The sequence below is a fragment of the Scardinius erythrophthalmus genome, assembly GCF_964197995.2.
Source record: "Scardinius erythrophthalmus genome assembly, chromosome: 25".
NCBI lineage: Eukaryota > Metazoa > Chordata > Actinopteri > Cypriniformes > Leuciscidae > Scardinius > Scardinius erythrophthalmus.
Window position 1 is genome coordinate 14,954,598 of NC_138245.1, and position 15,654 is coordinate 14,970,251.

Consider the following 15,654-nt stretch of genomic DNA (forward strand, 5'->3'; position numbering starts at 1 on the left):
CTGTTATCAGTATTATTATGGACAAAGTTTTGCACATTTCACTTCAATGTACACTGAAGCATGCGTCGTGAATTAGAAACGGTGGTTTGTTACTGCAGTAATATCACGTTCAGTGCTATAAATCTCTCCGTTCCAGAATATTTGGTTCATAACGTCAATCTTTGTTTCAGGTGTTTGTGCAACCGTGCCCTGAAGATTTAACAAAAGTCTGGGTAACGTTAGGCCTAAGTTAAAAAAAAAGTAAGTAGGAATTAGGAAAGTATGTGAGAAGTGAGATCAAAATTACCTTGCTTGCTTCTTCCCGCCATTTCACCTCAGTGCGAGAAAAAAATGCATCGCTTCTTCTGTACGGAAAACGAGCAATTTTAATTGGTCGTCAGTTCACTGTGAGTCTGTGTATCGTAGCAACGAGCACAAGACTGTGCTGTTATGAATCCAGTGGGAAAATATATCTCGTGTATTGTTTATATATTTCGTGTGTGTATGTCTCTATGTGATATAATTATTATTTGATGCAAATAATTCTAGCCGGCTCAGCCAAACTTTATCAGATGGCGGCTCAATTTGGCTTACGAAATTATTGGCTGGCGGCGGCTGAAATTCTAAATGGCGGCGCCTGGCGGCGGCTTCGGGGTCTAATACCTAGAGATTGGCATGGGGTACTTTCCATAAGATCATCTCTCAATGCAAATCAAACTAGCTTTTAGGCTAACTGAAATAAAACCATGCCAATCTCTAGGTATGGTGAATGCTATGTGATGATGTGGGGCTATTTTAATTGCAAAGGCCAAGGGAACTTTATCAGGATGCATAGTATCCTAAAAATTTATTAAAAAAAAAAATACTTCAAAATAAAAATCTGCCTGCCTCTATGGAAATTTAACATAGGGGTATACACACTTATGCACCATGTATTTTAAGGAAGAACATTTATTTACGATACATTATTCATTCACAAAGAAAATTGGTGTCCTAAAAGGTTGGATTTTTCCTAATTTTTTAAATTAAGGCATTAAGTTCAATTTCCAAAATATGATTTTTTATTCCTCTTTTTAGTCAACTTTAGCATGGGTGTATTAACTTATGCATTGAACTGTATATATATATATATATATATATATATATATATATATATATATATATATATATATATATATATATATATATATATATATATATATATATAATATTATTAATTTTTTTTTTAATGAAAACTCACTAAACATCAGTTTCACAAACAAAGCTAGACAATGAAAACATGAGGGCTATTTATAAACAAAGACTAAACACTTAAGACAAATCTGAAAGTAAACAACACAATAAACCAATAAGAACATGACACATGAACCAAGGGAACCAATCAGAACTTGACACATTTCAGAAGCTCTACTAATTTTATGGTGCTGCTTTGTGATATTTGGAGCAGTGAGAACTTTCTTCCCTCACTGCTTTTCATTAAATGAGAAAGTCTAATTAATTTAGAGAAAACATAAGGGAGAGTAAATGGTGACTCACATCACTGTACATTCAGATATCTAACAACACCATTTTGGTGCTCTGATCTGTTTTTTTTTTTGTTGTTGTTGTTGTTTTTTTACCCATCTCACGGTTTCCCTACCCGTTTAGCTCTCGTTCCATTACCTCATTTATTTTTTGTCTGTACTCATTTTTTCCATCATGTTTTGACAGGACGTTTCTTAAAGAGCTGGAAAATTCTGCAGAAAAGCCAGAGTTGGTAGGGATATGCTTTTTGAAGCGGGTGAGTGACATCATAGAGATGTGGTTGGAGATACAGTACAATTACAGTATGTGAAATGGGATCCTAACGGTTGTCATTTGCTGTCTTACAGAAGGAAGAGTTACAGATTTATGAGAAATATTGTCAGAATAAGCCACGCTCTGAGGCTCTGTGGCGGCAGTGTGGGGACAGTATGTTCTTTCAGGTGATGCCTATATATACATTACACAAAAGTTTGGGGTCCGTAAGATTTTCTTTATGTTTTTGAAAGAAGTCTCCTATGCTGACCGAGGCTGCATTTATTTGATCAAAAATGCAGTTAAAACAGTAACATTGTGAAATATTATTATAATTTAAATATAATCTATATATACTGTGAATGCAAAGCTGTTTTCAGCATCATTACTCCAGTCTTCAGTGTCACATGATCCTTCGGATATCATTGTAATGTGCTGATTTGATGATCAAGAAACATTTTTATTATATTTTTTTTGTTATTATAACTGTTGAAAACTTTTTGAAATTTTTTTTTGGAGAATTATTTCCAATTTTATGATACCATTTTTACAGGATTCTTTGAAGTATAGGAAGCATTTTTTTATATTGGAATCTTTTGAGACAATGTAAACAGTTCTAAAAATCTTTACTGTCACTTTGTCCTTGCTGAATAAAAGTATTTATATCTTTCAAAAAAACTAAAATAAATCCTGACCCCAAACTTTTGAACGGTTGTGTAATGTTCGATATTTAGACATGCTACTTCCTTAGAAGAAAAAAAATACTAGTTCCCTTTTAGATGTTAAGATGTCAAGACTTTTGAAAACCTGTAACATTAATGACCTTTGATGTTCCCGGTCAAAAATGATTGCAATTTTCCCAATGTTTTACTGAATATTGACAAAATGATCCACAAATACAGCTTTTTTCACTTAAAAACTGAGGTGCAAAAGCTCAGATCAGTGAGGCATCAGGTCATTCAGTTCCAGAAAGAAATACAAAAACCTGTCCTAATTGAAATAAAACGAGTTGACAAAAAGATTGATTCCAATATTTGCTAATAATACAGCATAATGAGAGATTTATAAGCTATTTTTGTAGGCGGGTCATTTTTGACCCGGAACACCACAAGTGAAAAATCCAAAATGTCCCGAACACAACATTTTTGTGTTATTTTTTTATGTTTTTTATGTTATGTTTTTATGCAGGAGTGTCAGAAGAGGTTGGACCACAAGCTTTCATTAGATGCGTATCTGCTAAAGCCCGTGCAGAGAATCACCAAGTACCAACTGATGTTAAAGGTAAGTTTTTCAGTTTTATATTACATTGTTGTTTGTATATTGAGGTGATGACCTCTCAATTGTCTTTTATTGTTCTTTAAATCTGCTCATTTTACAGGAGATGCTGAAGTGCAGTAAAAACTCAGAGGGAACCGCCGAGCTAGAAGAAGCTTTGGCCACAATGCTGGACATCATCAAATCAGTCAATGACTCCATGCATCAGATCGCCATCACTGGTTTTGAGGTTTTTGCATATTAGATTATTTTTATTTCAACAGTTTGCATGTTGAGCACCTATAGTATGGTGAAGGTCATTATTTTGTGTGTATGAAGTCGCTTTGTGTGTGTGCTAATGTAAATCTGGTGTCTGATTTTGTCTTTCAGGGTAATCTGAATGATTTGGGTAAACTGCTCATGCAGGGCTCTTTTAACGTTTGGACAGACCATAAGAAAGGTCACAGTAAAGTGAAGGACTTGGCACGCTTCAAACCCATGCAGAGACATCTCTTCCTCTACCACAAAATCCTTTTGTTCTGCAAGAAACGTGAGGAGACGTCTGATGGTCACGAGAAATCCCCTTCCTACAGTTTCAAGCACTCATTAAAGGTGGGACAGACACCATCACTGACTGTCAGATCGAAAAACAGAGCTAACAGTGCCTAAAAATCTCAAAGTAGCAAAATTGTTTACATCTGGCTATACAGAATGAGCCATATCTACAATGAAGGCATCTTATGCCGTTGAACTTACTGTTTTGTAGTAACTTCATATTGGCTCTAAGGTGTTCCTGTTGTCTCTAAGGTGTTCCTATTTGCTCTAAGGTCTCCTTCAACTTCTGAGCAAATATTTGACCTTTTCAAACGTTTTCTTTTGATTGGTTACGTTGCAAATGCAAACAAAAAATTCCTCTAGATAGATCAGTTGTTCTCAAGTGGTTTTGCCTCAGGTTTTACATTACAAGTGGCGACCCAGCAAGTTTGAAAAGTGGTAAAAAAATAAAAAAATAAATATGTAAATAAATAAAAGTAAAAAATGTTGGAATAAATGATAGAATTGTTTAATGTAATTAATAAATTAAATGAATTATATATTTCTAATTGTGAAATTATCTTTAAAATACAGTATCCTTAAAAGGGAAGTTTCCTTTTTTGCTGAGTATATACAGTATATGTATATATATATATATATATATATATATATATATATATATATATATATATATATATATATATATATATATATATAAATAAAATAATTATTCTTATTTTTTTCCAGATGAGCTCAGTGGGAATCACAGAAAATGTAAAGGGAGACATCAAGAAGTTTGAAATCTGGTACAATGGAAGAGAGGAAGTTTACATCATTCAGGTACAGACTAATGTTACAGGAACGCTGTGACACAGAATTGTTTTTTTGAGTATATGCAGTGGGGTCCAAATACCCTGCAGAAAAATCCAGAGAAAAATTATGATTTGCTTGCTGGGAACAGTATGAGATGCTGGTTTGTTGGTCTCCAGCATGGGTAGCGGGAGCTCTGGTGGACCAGCTACACCGTCAGCTCAGTTTTGCTTGAGAACAGCATGATTGTACTAGTCTACTAGCTAGACCAGCACGTTACCAGAGACAATTAATATGAGACATGCCACTTCCTCAATCCTCAATACAACTATATAAGGAAAACCCGTAACGGCAAAGATGGCGGTTGTATGCACATGTCCCGCCCCTCCCGCTGGAAAGCCAATCATCTGCTTTTAACAGTCAGCAGCTGACCACTAAGGAGCGAATGTACAGTGACGTGACATAACTGCCATATTCAACCTGTGCTTTCGCGCTGTGGCTGGCGCTGAGCCAAAGACGGACGCGCTCAGCGCTTGTCATAGGCTCTATCACAACTGTTCAGTGTTTTAACCACATAATGTTTATTTTAGGTTTCAGACATTTAAATACATATAATTGTTTAAGTGCTTGGCACAACACCGGCATTCTGGATAGAGACGTAAGTGAAGTTTGGTGTCCTGAACGTGAACCCTTGCGCATGCGTAGTAAAGGTATAACCTGTGGGGAAAAAGGCATTTTAAACCTTATTTTGGGGCAAAGTCATCAAACTTTTTCAGCGATTTTTATCATATTTTACTGCTGTTTCTATACATGCAGTTTTTATGTCCCAGTGACCAGTGAAAGTGCAGTTCTGACTCTCTGCCCATTCATTTAGATAGGAGCCTGGTCTTGTTAGTCCGAAATAGCTGCCCGGAGGCGTTGCCAAGATGGCGGCCGAGTGGCACGACTTGCCTAAAAGGACTTTGACGTTACCAACCTCCAACTAGCATAAACCAGCCTGGACCAGCATAGAATTCAATCTTTTTATGCTAGATTTTTCAGCAGGGTAGTCTGTGACTATATAAAACAATTCTGTTAACCAAATGTGAGTCTATTATTATTATTATATTCACAACAATGTCTGTTGTGGCTGTGTTCTGTTGTGAACGCTTCTGGGTAATTCATATCTATGCCCAGTCAGCCATATCGTTTTATCTAACCTATTTTGTTGTCGAATGGCATCCTGTTTTTCCATGTCTTGACCATGAGAGGGAACTGTTGTCCCATAGCAGGAAGGTTTCCACTGTCATAGCATATGTCTGTTTCTGTATTCTCTGTCAGGCCCCTTCCATGGATGTGAAGAACACGTGGGTGTCAGAGATCCGCAAAGTCTTAACAAGCCAACTGGAGGCCTGCCGAGGTATTTCTGAGCAAACATTCCTTATCCTCATCGTGCAAACCTAGTCTGATAAAAATAAAACTCTGTATAACCTGATGAAGTTATTCAGGAACAAACATGTAAAATGCAAAGCCAAAATTAATTGTAAACTCACAATGACAACCTTAAATAGCCTCACCCTCTAAACTCACATTTGTAACTTTTTGCATCCTCGCCCTGTAAAACCTATTTTTAGAGTTCTCCTCAGTGCTTAGAAACACCCAAAGAGAGCATGTGCTGTGGGGCTGATATCTGATAGAGAACACATGATGTTATCTAAAAATTGTAGGTTTCATGGTTGTTTAGTAAAGGTAGTCAAATCAACATCAAAGACCAAACAAATCCTGAAGTGTTTTCTGTGGTTTTAATTTGCGTTGTCTGAATTGATACTTTGTAAGTGACGTCAGTTGTACTGGCTGGCGGGCAAGAACATCATTCTCTAGCAACGAAAACCAGTACACTAATCAAGGATCTTGCCAGGATGTTGCCAGTTTTAATATACAAAATTTGGTGTTTTGAGGTGTACACGACATGTCAGATAGTTGTTGTGCGATTGGATGCACTAACCGCGTTTGTTGCCCGCCAGATATCACGTGACTGCAAAGTATCAATACAGTACGTAAACATTGACTAGCCTCTGTATAACCTCTCATACTCACTCACTCACTCACTCACTCACTCACTCACTCACTCACTCACTCACTCACTCACTCACTCTCTCTCTCTCTCACTCTTTCTCTCTCGCTCTCTCATTGCACAGAAGCCAGTCAACTCCATCAGAAGATTACAGAGAACATCTACCATGCTCCCATGAGGTACTTTTTGCAAGTTTGTGTGTGGTCATACATACCTAAAGTGCCCCTATTATTTTATTTAAAAGGTTCATAATTTATAAATTTAGTTTTGAAGGTCTCCTACAGCAGGTTTACATGCATAAAAGGTAAAAAAAAAAAACGCTTTAATTTTCTCATAATATACATTGCACATCACAACATTTTTCAAAGATTCTTAAACGACTTGTCTGAAGATTCAGTCTCTCTAAATCCCTCCTTTCTGAGAGCCTAGTTTGCTCTGATTGGTCAAATGGCCACAAAAACGCCCATTACCATATCTGAACTTCAGCTCCGGAGGCTTCCTAAAGCTCAGCGATTGTACACACTGTAACGCACTTTCGGCTTCACAACTTTGCAGATCGTTAACATTCACAGACCGCTACATTACACACTGCATGAAAGGTAATATTCAAAAAAGCATGATAGAGGCACTTTATAAAATTTCATCACAGATATATTTCAAAAGAAATTATGCAAAAATTGCTAACAAATGATGCTCAACCTTTTCTCAAAGTTATTTTATAAGCATATTTGAACTTGATTTTATCTAACTGCCAGTAATATCTACTTTTGAACCAGTTTTGCTTTTGAATAATGAATCATTTTGAGACTGCGGAAGTCATTAAAAGTTGCATTTTCAGTTGAATTTCGGGAAACCACTTGAAACATTTGATGTTTCGAGTTATTTCAATTAGTTTTGTTTGATTTGTTCATTGCAAACAGCAAAAAATGTCTGTAAATTTTGCCAATAAACTTGATTTGCAATGGGGGTTGAATAATTTCGACTATAACTGTACCATTATGTTCAGCTGACTTTGCTTTCATTGACAGATATATGCGCAAAACAGCTCTCCGACAGTCAGACTCTTCCAGTCCTGAAACAGGCTACAGACGTGACACAGGCCCAAATATGCGTCAAAAACGAGGTGAGAGCCCTTCTAAATCTCATACCCAAACAGTGCAAACCTACCGTTTCTTTTACCAACCAAGCAAAAAGCACTATTTGTCCTTCAGAGCCTGCAGCGGTCAACAAGCATTCCAGATTTGTGGTCATTTGAGGAGAAAGTCTATTTATCTCAAAATGTTGTCTGTCTTCCTCTCTTCTGCTTATTTCTTTAACCATTTAGTGCATTTTCTTTAATTTGGCCATTATCTCTAATCTCTGCTGTAATGGCTGTAAAATTGCCACGGGGTAATTGGTCACTGGTAAGCACTTCACAGATTCATTCTCCTTGGTGAGGTGATTTAAGATGAGGCTCAGTTAAAATGCCATTAACATCTGGATGAGCGTGATGAATCTTCCAATCTCCGGTTGGTCTGACCTGGACTTCTCCCTTGTACCTCACCTGTGTGTGTTGGTGTCTGGTTAAGGTGGAGGGGTGGTTTGGGGTAAATATCGCTATATTTGGTCTCTCCGTCCTGCCTGGTTGCAGATTTTGAATGAGTAAAGGATTGTGACAGGTGTTTAGTTCCTCTGAGGATAGAAGTCCTCTGTGTGCTGACCCAGCGCTCCTGACAAACTCAGCCTGGAGGCAGTGTTGTGTTCAACTGCAGCGGAGGATTACGAGTCTCTGACCTGAGCTGGAGATGTAAACATGTCTCACCTTAGTCTTTGACACAGCTAAAACATCCATTATGTCACAGATTGTGGTTACCCCATGCTTTTTTTTTTCAAAAGCCGGTGCTAATGCAATATCTACCAAGCATAATACAGTATAATGCAGATTTTACTTATCTGTCACAGACTTGGGTTGGGTATCGTTTGAATTTTAACGACTCTGATTCTGCTTCTGATCAATTCTGATTCTTATTGATTCCTAATTTTGATTCCAATAAGGTAAAAAAAAATGTATATCATACATATTTATTCTAAGTCTTATTCCAAAATGTTGTAGTTGAATACCATGAACAAAAATAAACAGGCTAAAGAACATTTATACAAGGAACTTTTGCCTATGGTTTAAAAATACCATAGCAAAAAAACAACTAGACTAACTTATATAAATTTCAAGCATTATTAAAGACAAGTAAACAAATTAGCCAACGCACAAATAAATACAACTGAACAAAGATGCGAACATAAATAATGTTTTAAGATTTCCAGGCATTCAGGTACAAAAACTGTAATAAAATGTAAAATAAGACTGCACTTTATAAATAAAATATGCATTACAGATATAGTTACAAAAGTTATTTAGTCAAGAAGGGCGACTGAATTTTCTCTTTGTCTTTTGTTGTTTGATTAGACGCCGCAGCAGGAATTTTAGGCTGCTGTCACTTTAAGAGCTGCACAGATCCAATATACTGATGTGCATTTTCTTTGTCAACTGTTTACGTTCACTTAAGACATAACGACTGTGTTTGCAAGAATATTTTGACGTGTTTTGTGAGTATCAGTCCGTTCAAGTGCAAAAAGACGTGGAAGGGAACTGAACGAAAGTTCATTATCGCGCACTATATAGTATGAGAGACGGCTTGCTGTGGTCACGTTTTGGATGTGGAAAAAAGTGCGCGGGTCTTTATGCGCTTGAATGGTTTAAAGTCATATTAAAATGCACACAAAGGAATCGATAAGAGATATCAAGTACCTGATTCCTGACCTTAAGGATCCAATTCCAGAAATTGAATTTTTCGATTTTTGATTCCCAACCTTATCACAGACTAAGCATTTTTATTTCATGACAGATCCTTCTTGCTCTCGTTTCCCTGCTGTTCACCTCACCTTTCCTACCTGCTTCTTTAACCGCAGTCCTCTCCTCCCCTCCCCTTATAGCTGACGCTTCAGCCAGCCTCGGCTCAGAGCGATCTGCTCTTGCTAGAAAGCGCTTCACCTTACAGGGCCTGTCAAACCGCAGGTCTCTTCCCGCAGGTAACGGCAAAGCACCTTGGCTCGTCTCTATTTGGTCTCATCTATCATCTCATTCTGATGTGTGCCTGTTGCCCCTGTTGTTAAAATTCATTGTCATCACTCTCTGTCAGTCATCTCTGAGATCACTTATTGCCTTTTATTTGACTTCTGAAAGGAATGTGGGAACCTCAAGAGCTTTGTCATCATAGAACATTCAAATTCTCAGAGGAATTTGAATTGTGTGCAAAGCAGGTCAGCCTCCGCTGAAGACAACAGAAGAACTGAGATACTTCAAGCACAAGCAAACGTCATAGTGTAGTGTTACACTGAGCTTACACTATTCTCTTGAGATTTTCAAAACAGTACTGGCATTTTTAGTAGGATGTTTCTAATTCATAGGTGCCATTGACTTGAATTGTCTAAAGGCCAAAGCAAGACCAACAATCTGTCTGTAAAATCTTTGTCAAGTCGGCATCAAGTTTTGTAAAATTATATTTAGGTAATTATATTTTTTAAATGTATTTTAATTCTACATCTTCCAAATACATCCATTGCCATTCTCTGCTATCCTTTTTTACTTCCTTTTGTGTTAAGATAAACATCTGACTTCCCACCATCACTTTATTTCAGTAGATAGAAAAGTACAGAGAGAGATCAACAGGAAAGAAATGAGAGCGAGCAGGAAATGGTATTCTTTTGCCACCCTCAAAAGAACCATTGCTCAACATGTCAGAGAATGTGCGCTAACTTCCATCCGCCTGTCTCTCATTTCACCACTTCATCCGGTTTTCTCTTAAATCAGACTAACTACTAACCCATCCCTTCCTTTGACTTCAGAACCTGCAGCTAAGGAGACTGAAGTCACACGCCGCTTTTCCTTAGCCTCAACTGTCAGCTCCGCCTCTGCACCACGCACTAAAGGTACAAAACACCGCTTGTGTGGTTTTACTCACGTGCATGATCACCTCTGAACACACATGTGAACTAACAATCGACTTCACACATTCAGTTTAACAGCGTTAAGGTAAAGAGGACAAACGTTATTGTACAACTAAACTGTGCATATGCATTTTAGACACATTATTCTTGCTCCCCACATGCAGTAAATGCATGTCCTTGAATGAGCAGGGATTTCTACTGTATTTACCTTATAATATAAGGTACTCGGGTAATGTCAGTGGTATGTGGTATGTCATATATATATATGGGTGGGCCTGTCACACCTATTCAATGGCTTAGCACACTGGGAACCCAATATCCCAACTCTGGCCCAACCTGAAAGTCCTGTAGCCCACCTCCTTAGAACTGAAACTGGCATTGTTATACATTTTTGGTATTTTACTATCAACCTTCATCTCAAGCTCCTTCATTGCAGCTCATATAAAATGTTTGAAATGCACAGAATCAAACTGTGCACTTTGTAGCAAATTAATCCCCTAAAAAACATGAAGAGACAGCTGCACTGAATAATAAATACTGACTCTTGATAAGTTGACATTTGGGATCTGGGATGACATTTAGCAATGAAGCCCCGCTGCGCAGCTCTGGGAATGTGAATGAGAATTTAGATGCACATGAGCCTTTTGTTTCTTGTGGGCCCATTATTCTCTTTTATTGTGATGAAAGCGTTGCAACTGCAGGGGAATAATGAAAAATTAGTGTGATTATTAATCTTGGATGGATAGGTTGAAAGAGTGTGATAGATGAGCTGGACTTCTTTCCTAAAAGAAATGCATGTTTGTGCTTAGTTCCTCTCTCCTCTAGCCTTAAGAGCAAGAGGCATCAGATCAAGAGCGACCCAACACCTTTTGGCTATGAAGGTACCACATGGAAAGCACGGCATGTTGCATGCTGAAAATAGTCCTTGTAAGATGTTGGTTTTTTTTCATTTTTTTTTATTCATTTATTGTCTATAGTAAGAGGCCAGATGGTTTTATTCAAAGCAACAGGACACTATTCACCAGGACAGTTGTTCTGGAACAATTTGGAGTTAAGGATACCATGGAAGTATGTGATCTTCTAAAATCTTTTTAGTCGTAGGATCACCTCTACTAGGACTTGAACCTTAGACCTTTTGGTTTGCATTCATTAACAGGGCTGTAAATATTTAAAAATAATAATTATAATATATGTGTATGTATGTGTGTGTACATACACACACTCACATTAGTGCTGTCAAATCGATTAATCGCATCTTACATAATAATATATGCATACATATATCGTGTGTAGTGTACACACACACACAAACACACACACACATATATATATATATATATAAACTGTTAGATGCAATTAATCACTATTTATCGATTTGAAAGCACTAATATATATATATATATATATATATATATATATACACTCACACACACATTTATATAGATAGATATAGATTAAAATATATATTTTTACATGCATTTATTTCAAAAGTGTTTATAATTTTAAATTGTACTTTCTAATTTTAAAATATAAAATGTATTATATTTATAATAATATTATATTTATTATTTACATCTATAACAGGGCTCAATAGGAAAAAAAACCATTATAATGAATGGTATTATGTTTACATTTTTACATGCATTTATCATTTTATAAATTGTGTTATTATTAAAAAATAATTGTAATTAATTTAAAATAGATTTGTACATGTATTTCTTACATGCTAATATTTATTTGACTTTTTTCAGCATTTTTTCATTGAATATTTAAGTTAATCTTGACTAAAATCAGCTATTATAATCATACGAGAAAGTCCAAGAAAGCCATAAACACTTTAACTGAAAAATGATGGCATGGATGCCCAAACATTACTGATTTGTCATTTCCAACCCATTCTTACAGATGCAACAAACACTTGCACTTTTGAAAAAGCCTTATCTGTTGTTTAGCCTGCATTAATATACCAGATTTCAAGCTTGCTTTGATCTATTCTGATTTCAAGTGTTTATTCTTGCGCCGTGGTGTTGTGGTGGTGGCTTTCAGTTCAGATCAAGTGTGTATCATCCTCCAAATCTATCTTTTCCCTCTATTGTGCTGCTCTCTGTTTCTCGGATAAGGTTATGTGTACATTTCAGTGTGCGAGTGACTTCCTGTTTTTATTTTGACATTTGTTTTGCCAGCTAACTGTGGCTGATTTGTGCATGATAATGTGAGGTTTCGTTTCACATGCATCGCTACTATCATAGAGGTCATGTTTGATAAAACAGTGAATTTTCTCACAGACACCGTGCGAGGTTCACTTCCCGCTGAGAGCAAAAGTAAAGGTACCGCCGGTACCAAGCCCGCTGTGCCAAGGTCTGCGTCTCAACCAGGTAATCATGTGAAAACAGGCAGTGATATGCCAATCATATTGGGTTCTCTCAGGTGTTTTCGTCTATTTTCATTCCTCATTCGGTGCCTGACAGTGACAGAATCAGTCAGAGTTATTTTCATTGAGTGCTTCAACATCTTGTCTACCTTTCACAGAAGATTTTTTTCCTTTTTTTCCCGGCAAACTCAAGCAGTATTCCCTGAGCGTCGTCTCTCGTAAGGTTTTTACTGAATGATGTTAACTCGTGTGTATTATTTTCCAGGATGGAGTCAACGGCGTCTGCCATCAATGGACGCTGAGGATTTTGAGACCATTCCTTCTAGTGCTGAAGAACTCTCCATTTCCTCAGACGGAGAGGATGAAGGACATAACAAAAACGTAAACGTCTTCATCCACATTTTGTCCACATATCTCCAATTTTGTATTGAGGGACAAAAAATATTCTAGGATAATACTAAAAAATAGAGTTCACCAAAAAAAGAATTCTGCCATTACTCTCATTTAATCTCTCATGTCAATAATAGTAATGATAATTATTAATATTTTAATATAAAAATGTCAATTTGTGCATTTATTTAAAATATATTTGAAATTATTTTTAAATATCACTTACTATTTACTTTTTCACACACATTAAATATTTTCACAGAATATTACGGTTTCTTTTTAAGAAATTGTCAAGAATACTCGTATATTGATGAGACACAGGAGACAGAAAAAAAAGATGTTTGGAATGACATGAGATTGAGTAAAGTAACTTTTGGTTTAAAGGGTTAGTTCACACAAAAATGTAATAATGTAACAAAAATGCAAAAATTCTCCCTCATGTCAGTCTAAACGCGTAAGACTTTCGTTCATCTTCGGAACACAAAATAAAGATCTTTTTGATGAAATCTGAGAGTTTCTGTCCCTCCATGCTTGAGCTTCCGTTTACCACAACTGATGTGTGAGTTGATGAATGTTTATATGTGAATAAAAGCCTAAATTCAATCTGTTCATCATATAAAGTGATCGTGTCTCTTCAAAAAAATTGGACTAAATCGCTCATTCATATGGATTAGTTTTACGATCTCTTTATTAACTTTTTGAAGCGGCAAAGTGGTAGTTCAATGGAGGGACAGAAATCTGTCAGATTTCATCAAATATCTCTTTATTTGTATTCTGAAGATAAACGGAAATCTTACAGGTTTGGAACCACATGAGGGTGAGTAATAAATGACAAAACTTTCATTTTTGGGTGAACTCTCCCTTTAACTGTCCTTTTAAAATAAAAACAAATTTTTTTTTTTTTGCTGATTTTAAGTGAGCTCAGATAAAAGATAGCAACATTTTACAGTTAATACAGAAAGGAGGCCAGATTATCTTTGACTCTTAAACACCCAGAGGATTTTCTCTGTGTTTAATCCTGCCTGATGCATGAGGAGTGGAGATATGCTTCAGAAGTGAGGCTTAATAGCAGCTATGCAGCATAAAGTCATTCAGAACCTCTTTAATGGTGGCTAGAAGGAATTAAACTGCACATAAATGGTTCCTACCACCAGAGGGCATCCTTGAATAAACAACTGATGAGATTTCTCAGATAGAATGACTAAATCAGGGATGTCCAATCCTGCTCCTGGAGGGCCACTGTCCTGCAGAGTTTAGCTCCAACCCCAATTAAACACACCTGAACCAGATAATCAAGGTCTTTCTAGGCATTCTAGAAACTTCCAGGTAGGTGTGTTGAGGCAGGCTAGATCTAAACTCTGCAGGACAGTTTGGACACCCCTGGACTAAATGCAGGCCTTTGTATAAATCAAACTTTTCCTGCCCATTTCCTCCCAGTTCCAATAAACCCCAAAACTGGTGCCATGACCCTGAAATAAATTATGCATATCTTTGTCTCTCTCTTAAGGGGGATAATGATCGCTATCAGGTGCAGCTGACGTACGAGTCGGGAACCGCTCAGGATCTTTCAGTAGAGGCTGGAGAGTTAGTACAATTCCTGGAAGAGTCGGAGAATGGCCACTGGTGAGTAATGAGGAAAGTCTCCATCCAGATATAGCCCTGCAGGAGTCACATGATGCAGTTGTTCAAGACAGCGTCACTAAAAACCTGACAATCACTAACGAAACTCTCACGTAGCTCATTTTGTTTGAGGTCTCATTGTTAATATCATTATTCAAAGGTTTTGCCCTTTAAATACCCCACACAGTCAAAATAGGAGTTTCATGAAAATGTTATCAGAATCAGTAATTTGTTGATTTTATTCAACCAAGCCATTCTCTATTTAGAAATTGGGCTGTCAAATTTTTTCAAATTGTTTTTTTTTTTTTTTTTTTTTGTCCGGATCGGTTTATTATGATGTGTCTATTTTTTATTTTTTATAAGAAAAGTCATTTTTGTCAGGGTGATAAAACTGCCCTGATGTTAATGAAGAAAAGAAAAAAGCTCATTAAATAAATTATATTCTTGAAGAGAACAAAATATATTTCACCAAAACTGCTTCACTGCTTATTAATATTTGAAAAACCCAAAAGGCATATAGAGCAACCGACAGGCAGAAACACGTTAAAAAGCATAAAAAGCATAGAACAGGAAATTATATTCCGGAGACACCTTCAGACCACCTAAAGTCCCTTCAAATATTATTTTATCCTCTCTTTAATTTTTAAAATATACATTTTTATGATGGGCAAGTCCCAACACACACATACATATGTATATAACGTCTTGGGTAAGTTATCCCAAAAAAAGTAATTTATTTACAAGCTATTACTGTACTAATTACTATCTCTAAAAGTATTCTCATATCAACCTCGACCAGCTGAACAATACAAGGATATAGACACGAAACTGGACTTTTAATTCTTTCAAATAAACAAAATGCAATTGCATAAAATATTCTTGA

General features: G+C 36.5%; 2 protein-coding genes across 10 annotated transcripts in view; one reads left to right on the forward strand and one right to left on the reverse strand.

Annotated features, from left to right (window-relative positions):
- mcf2l2 (MCF.2 cell line derived transforming sequence-like 2) overlaps window positions 1-15,654 on the forward strand; it is a 68,554-nt gene that overhangs the window by 46,916 nt on the left and 5,984 nt on the right. For 3 of the 9 annotated variants that reach the window (XM_081358183.1, XM_081358186.1, XM_081358184.1), the window contains exons 18-31: window positions 1,690-1,759; window positions 1,851-1,943; window positions 2,944-3,036; window positions 3,134-3,259; window positions 3,400-3,621; window positions 4,291-4,383; window positions 5,674-5,752; window positions 6,531-6,585; window positions 7,435-7,529; window positions 10,289-10,372; window positions 11,200-11,271; window positions 12,676-12,765; window positions 13,027-13,142; window positions 14,659-14,774. In XM_081358183.1, coding sequence (XP_081214309.1) covers window positions 1,690-1,759; window positions 1,851-1,943; window positions 2,944-3,036; window positions 3,134-3,259; window positions 3,400-3,621; window positions 4,291-4,383; window positions 5,674-5,752; window positions 6,531-6,585; window positions 7,435-7,529; window positions 10,289-10,372; window positions 11,200-11,271; window positions 12,676-12,765; window positions 13,027-13,142; window positions 14,659-14,774 — 1,404 coding nt within the window. Of the gene's footprint in view, window positions 1-1,689; window positions 1,760-1,850; window positions 1,944-2,943; window positions 3,037-3,133; window positions 3,260-3,399; window positions 3,622-4,290; window positions 4,384-5,673; window positions 5,753-6,530; window positions 6,586-7,434; window positions 7,530-10,288; window positions 10,373-11,199; window positions 11,459-12,675; window positions 12,832-13,026; window positions 13,143-14,658; window positions 14,775-15,654 lie in introns of those variants that run through there. The other 6 variants (XM_081358187.1, XM_081358190.1, XM_081358188.1 and 3 more) reach the window with 4 other exon arrangements.
- The window catches only part of b3gnt5a (UDP-GlcNAc:betaGal beta-1,3-N-acetylglucosaminyltransferase 5a), a 110,556-nt gene that overhangs the window by 10,149 nt on the left and 84,753 nt on the right, over window positions 1-15,654 (reverse strand). The window lies entirely within an intron of this gene.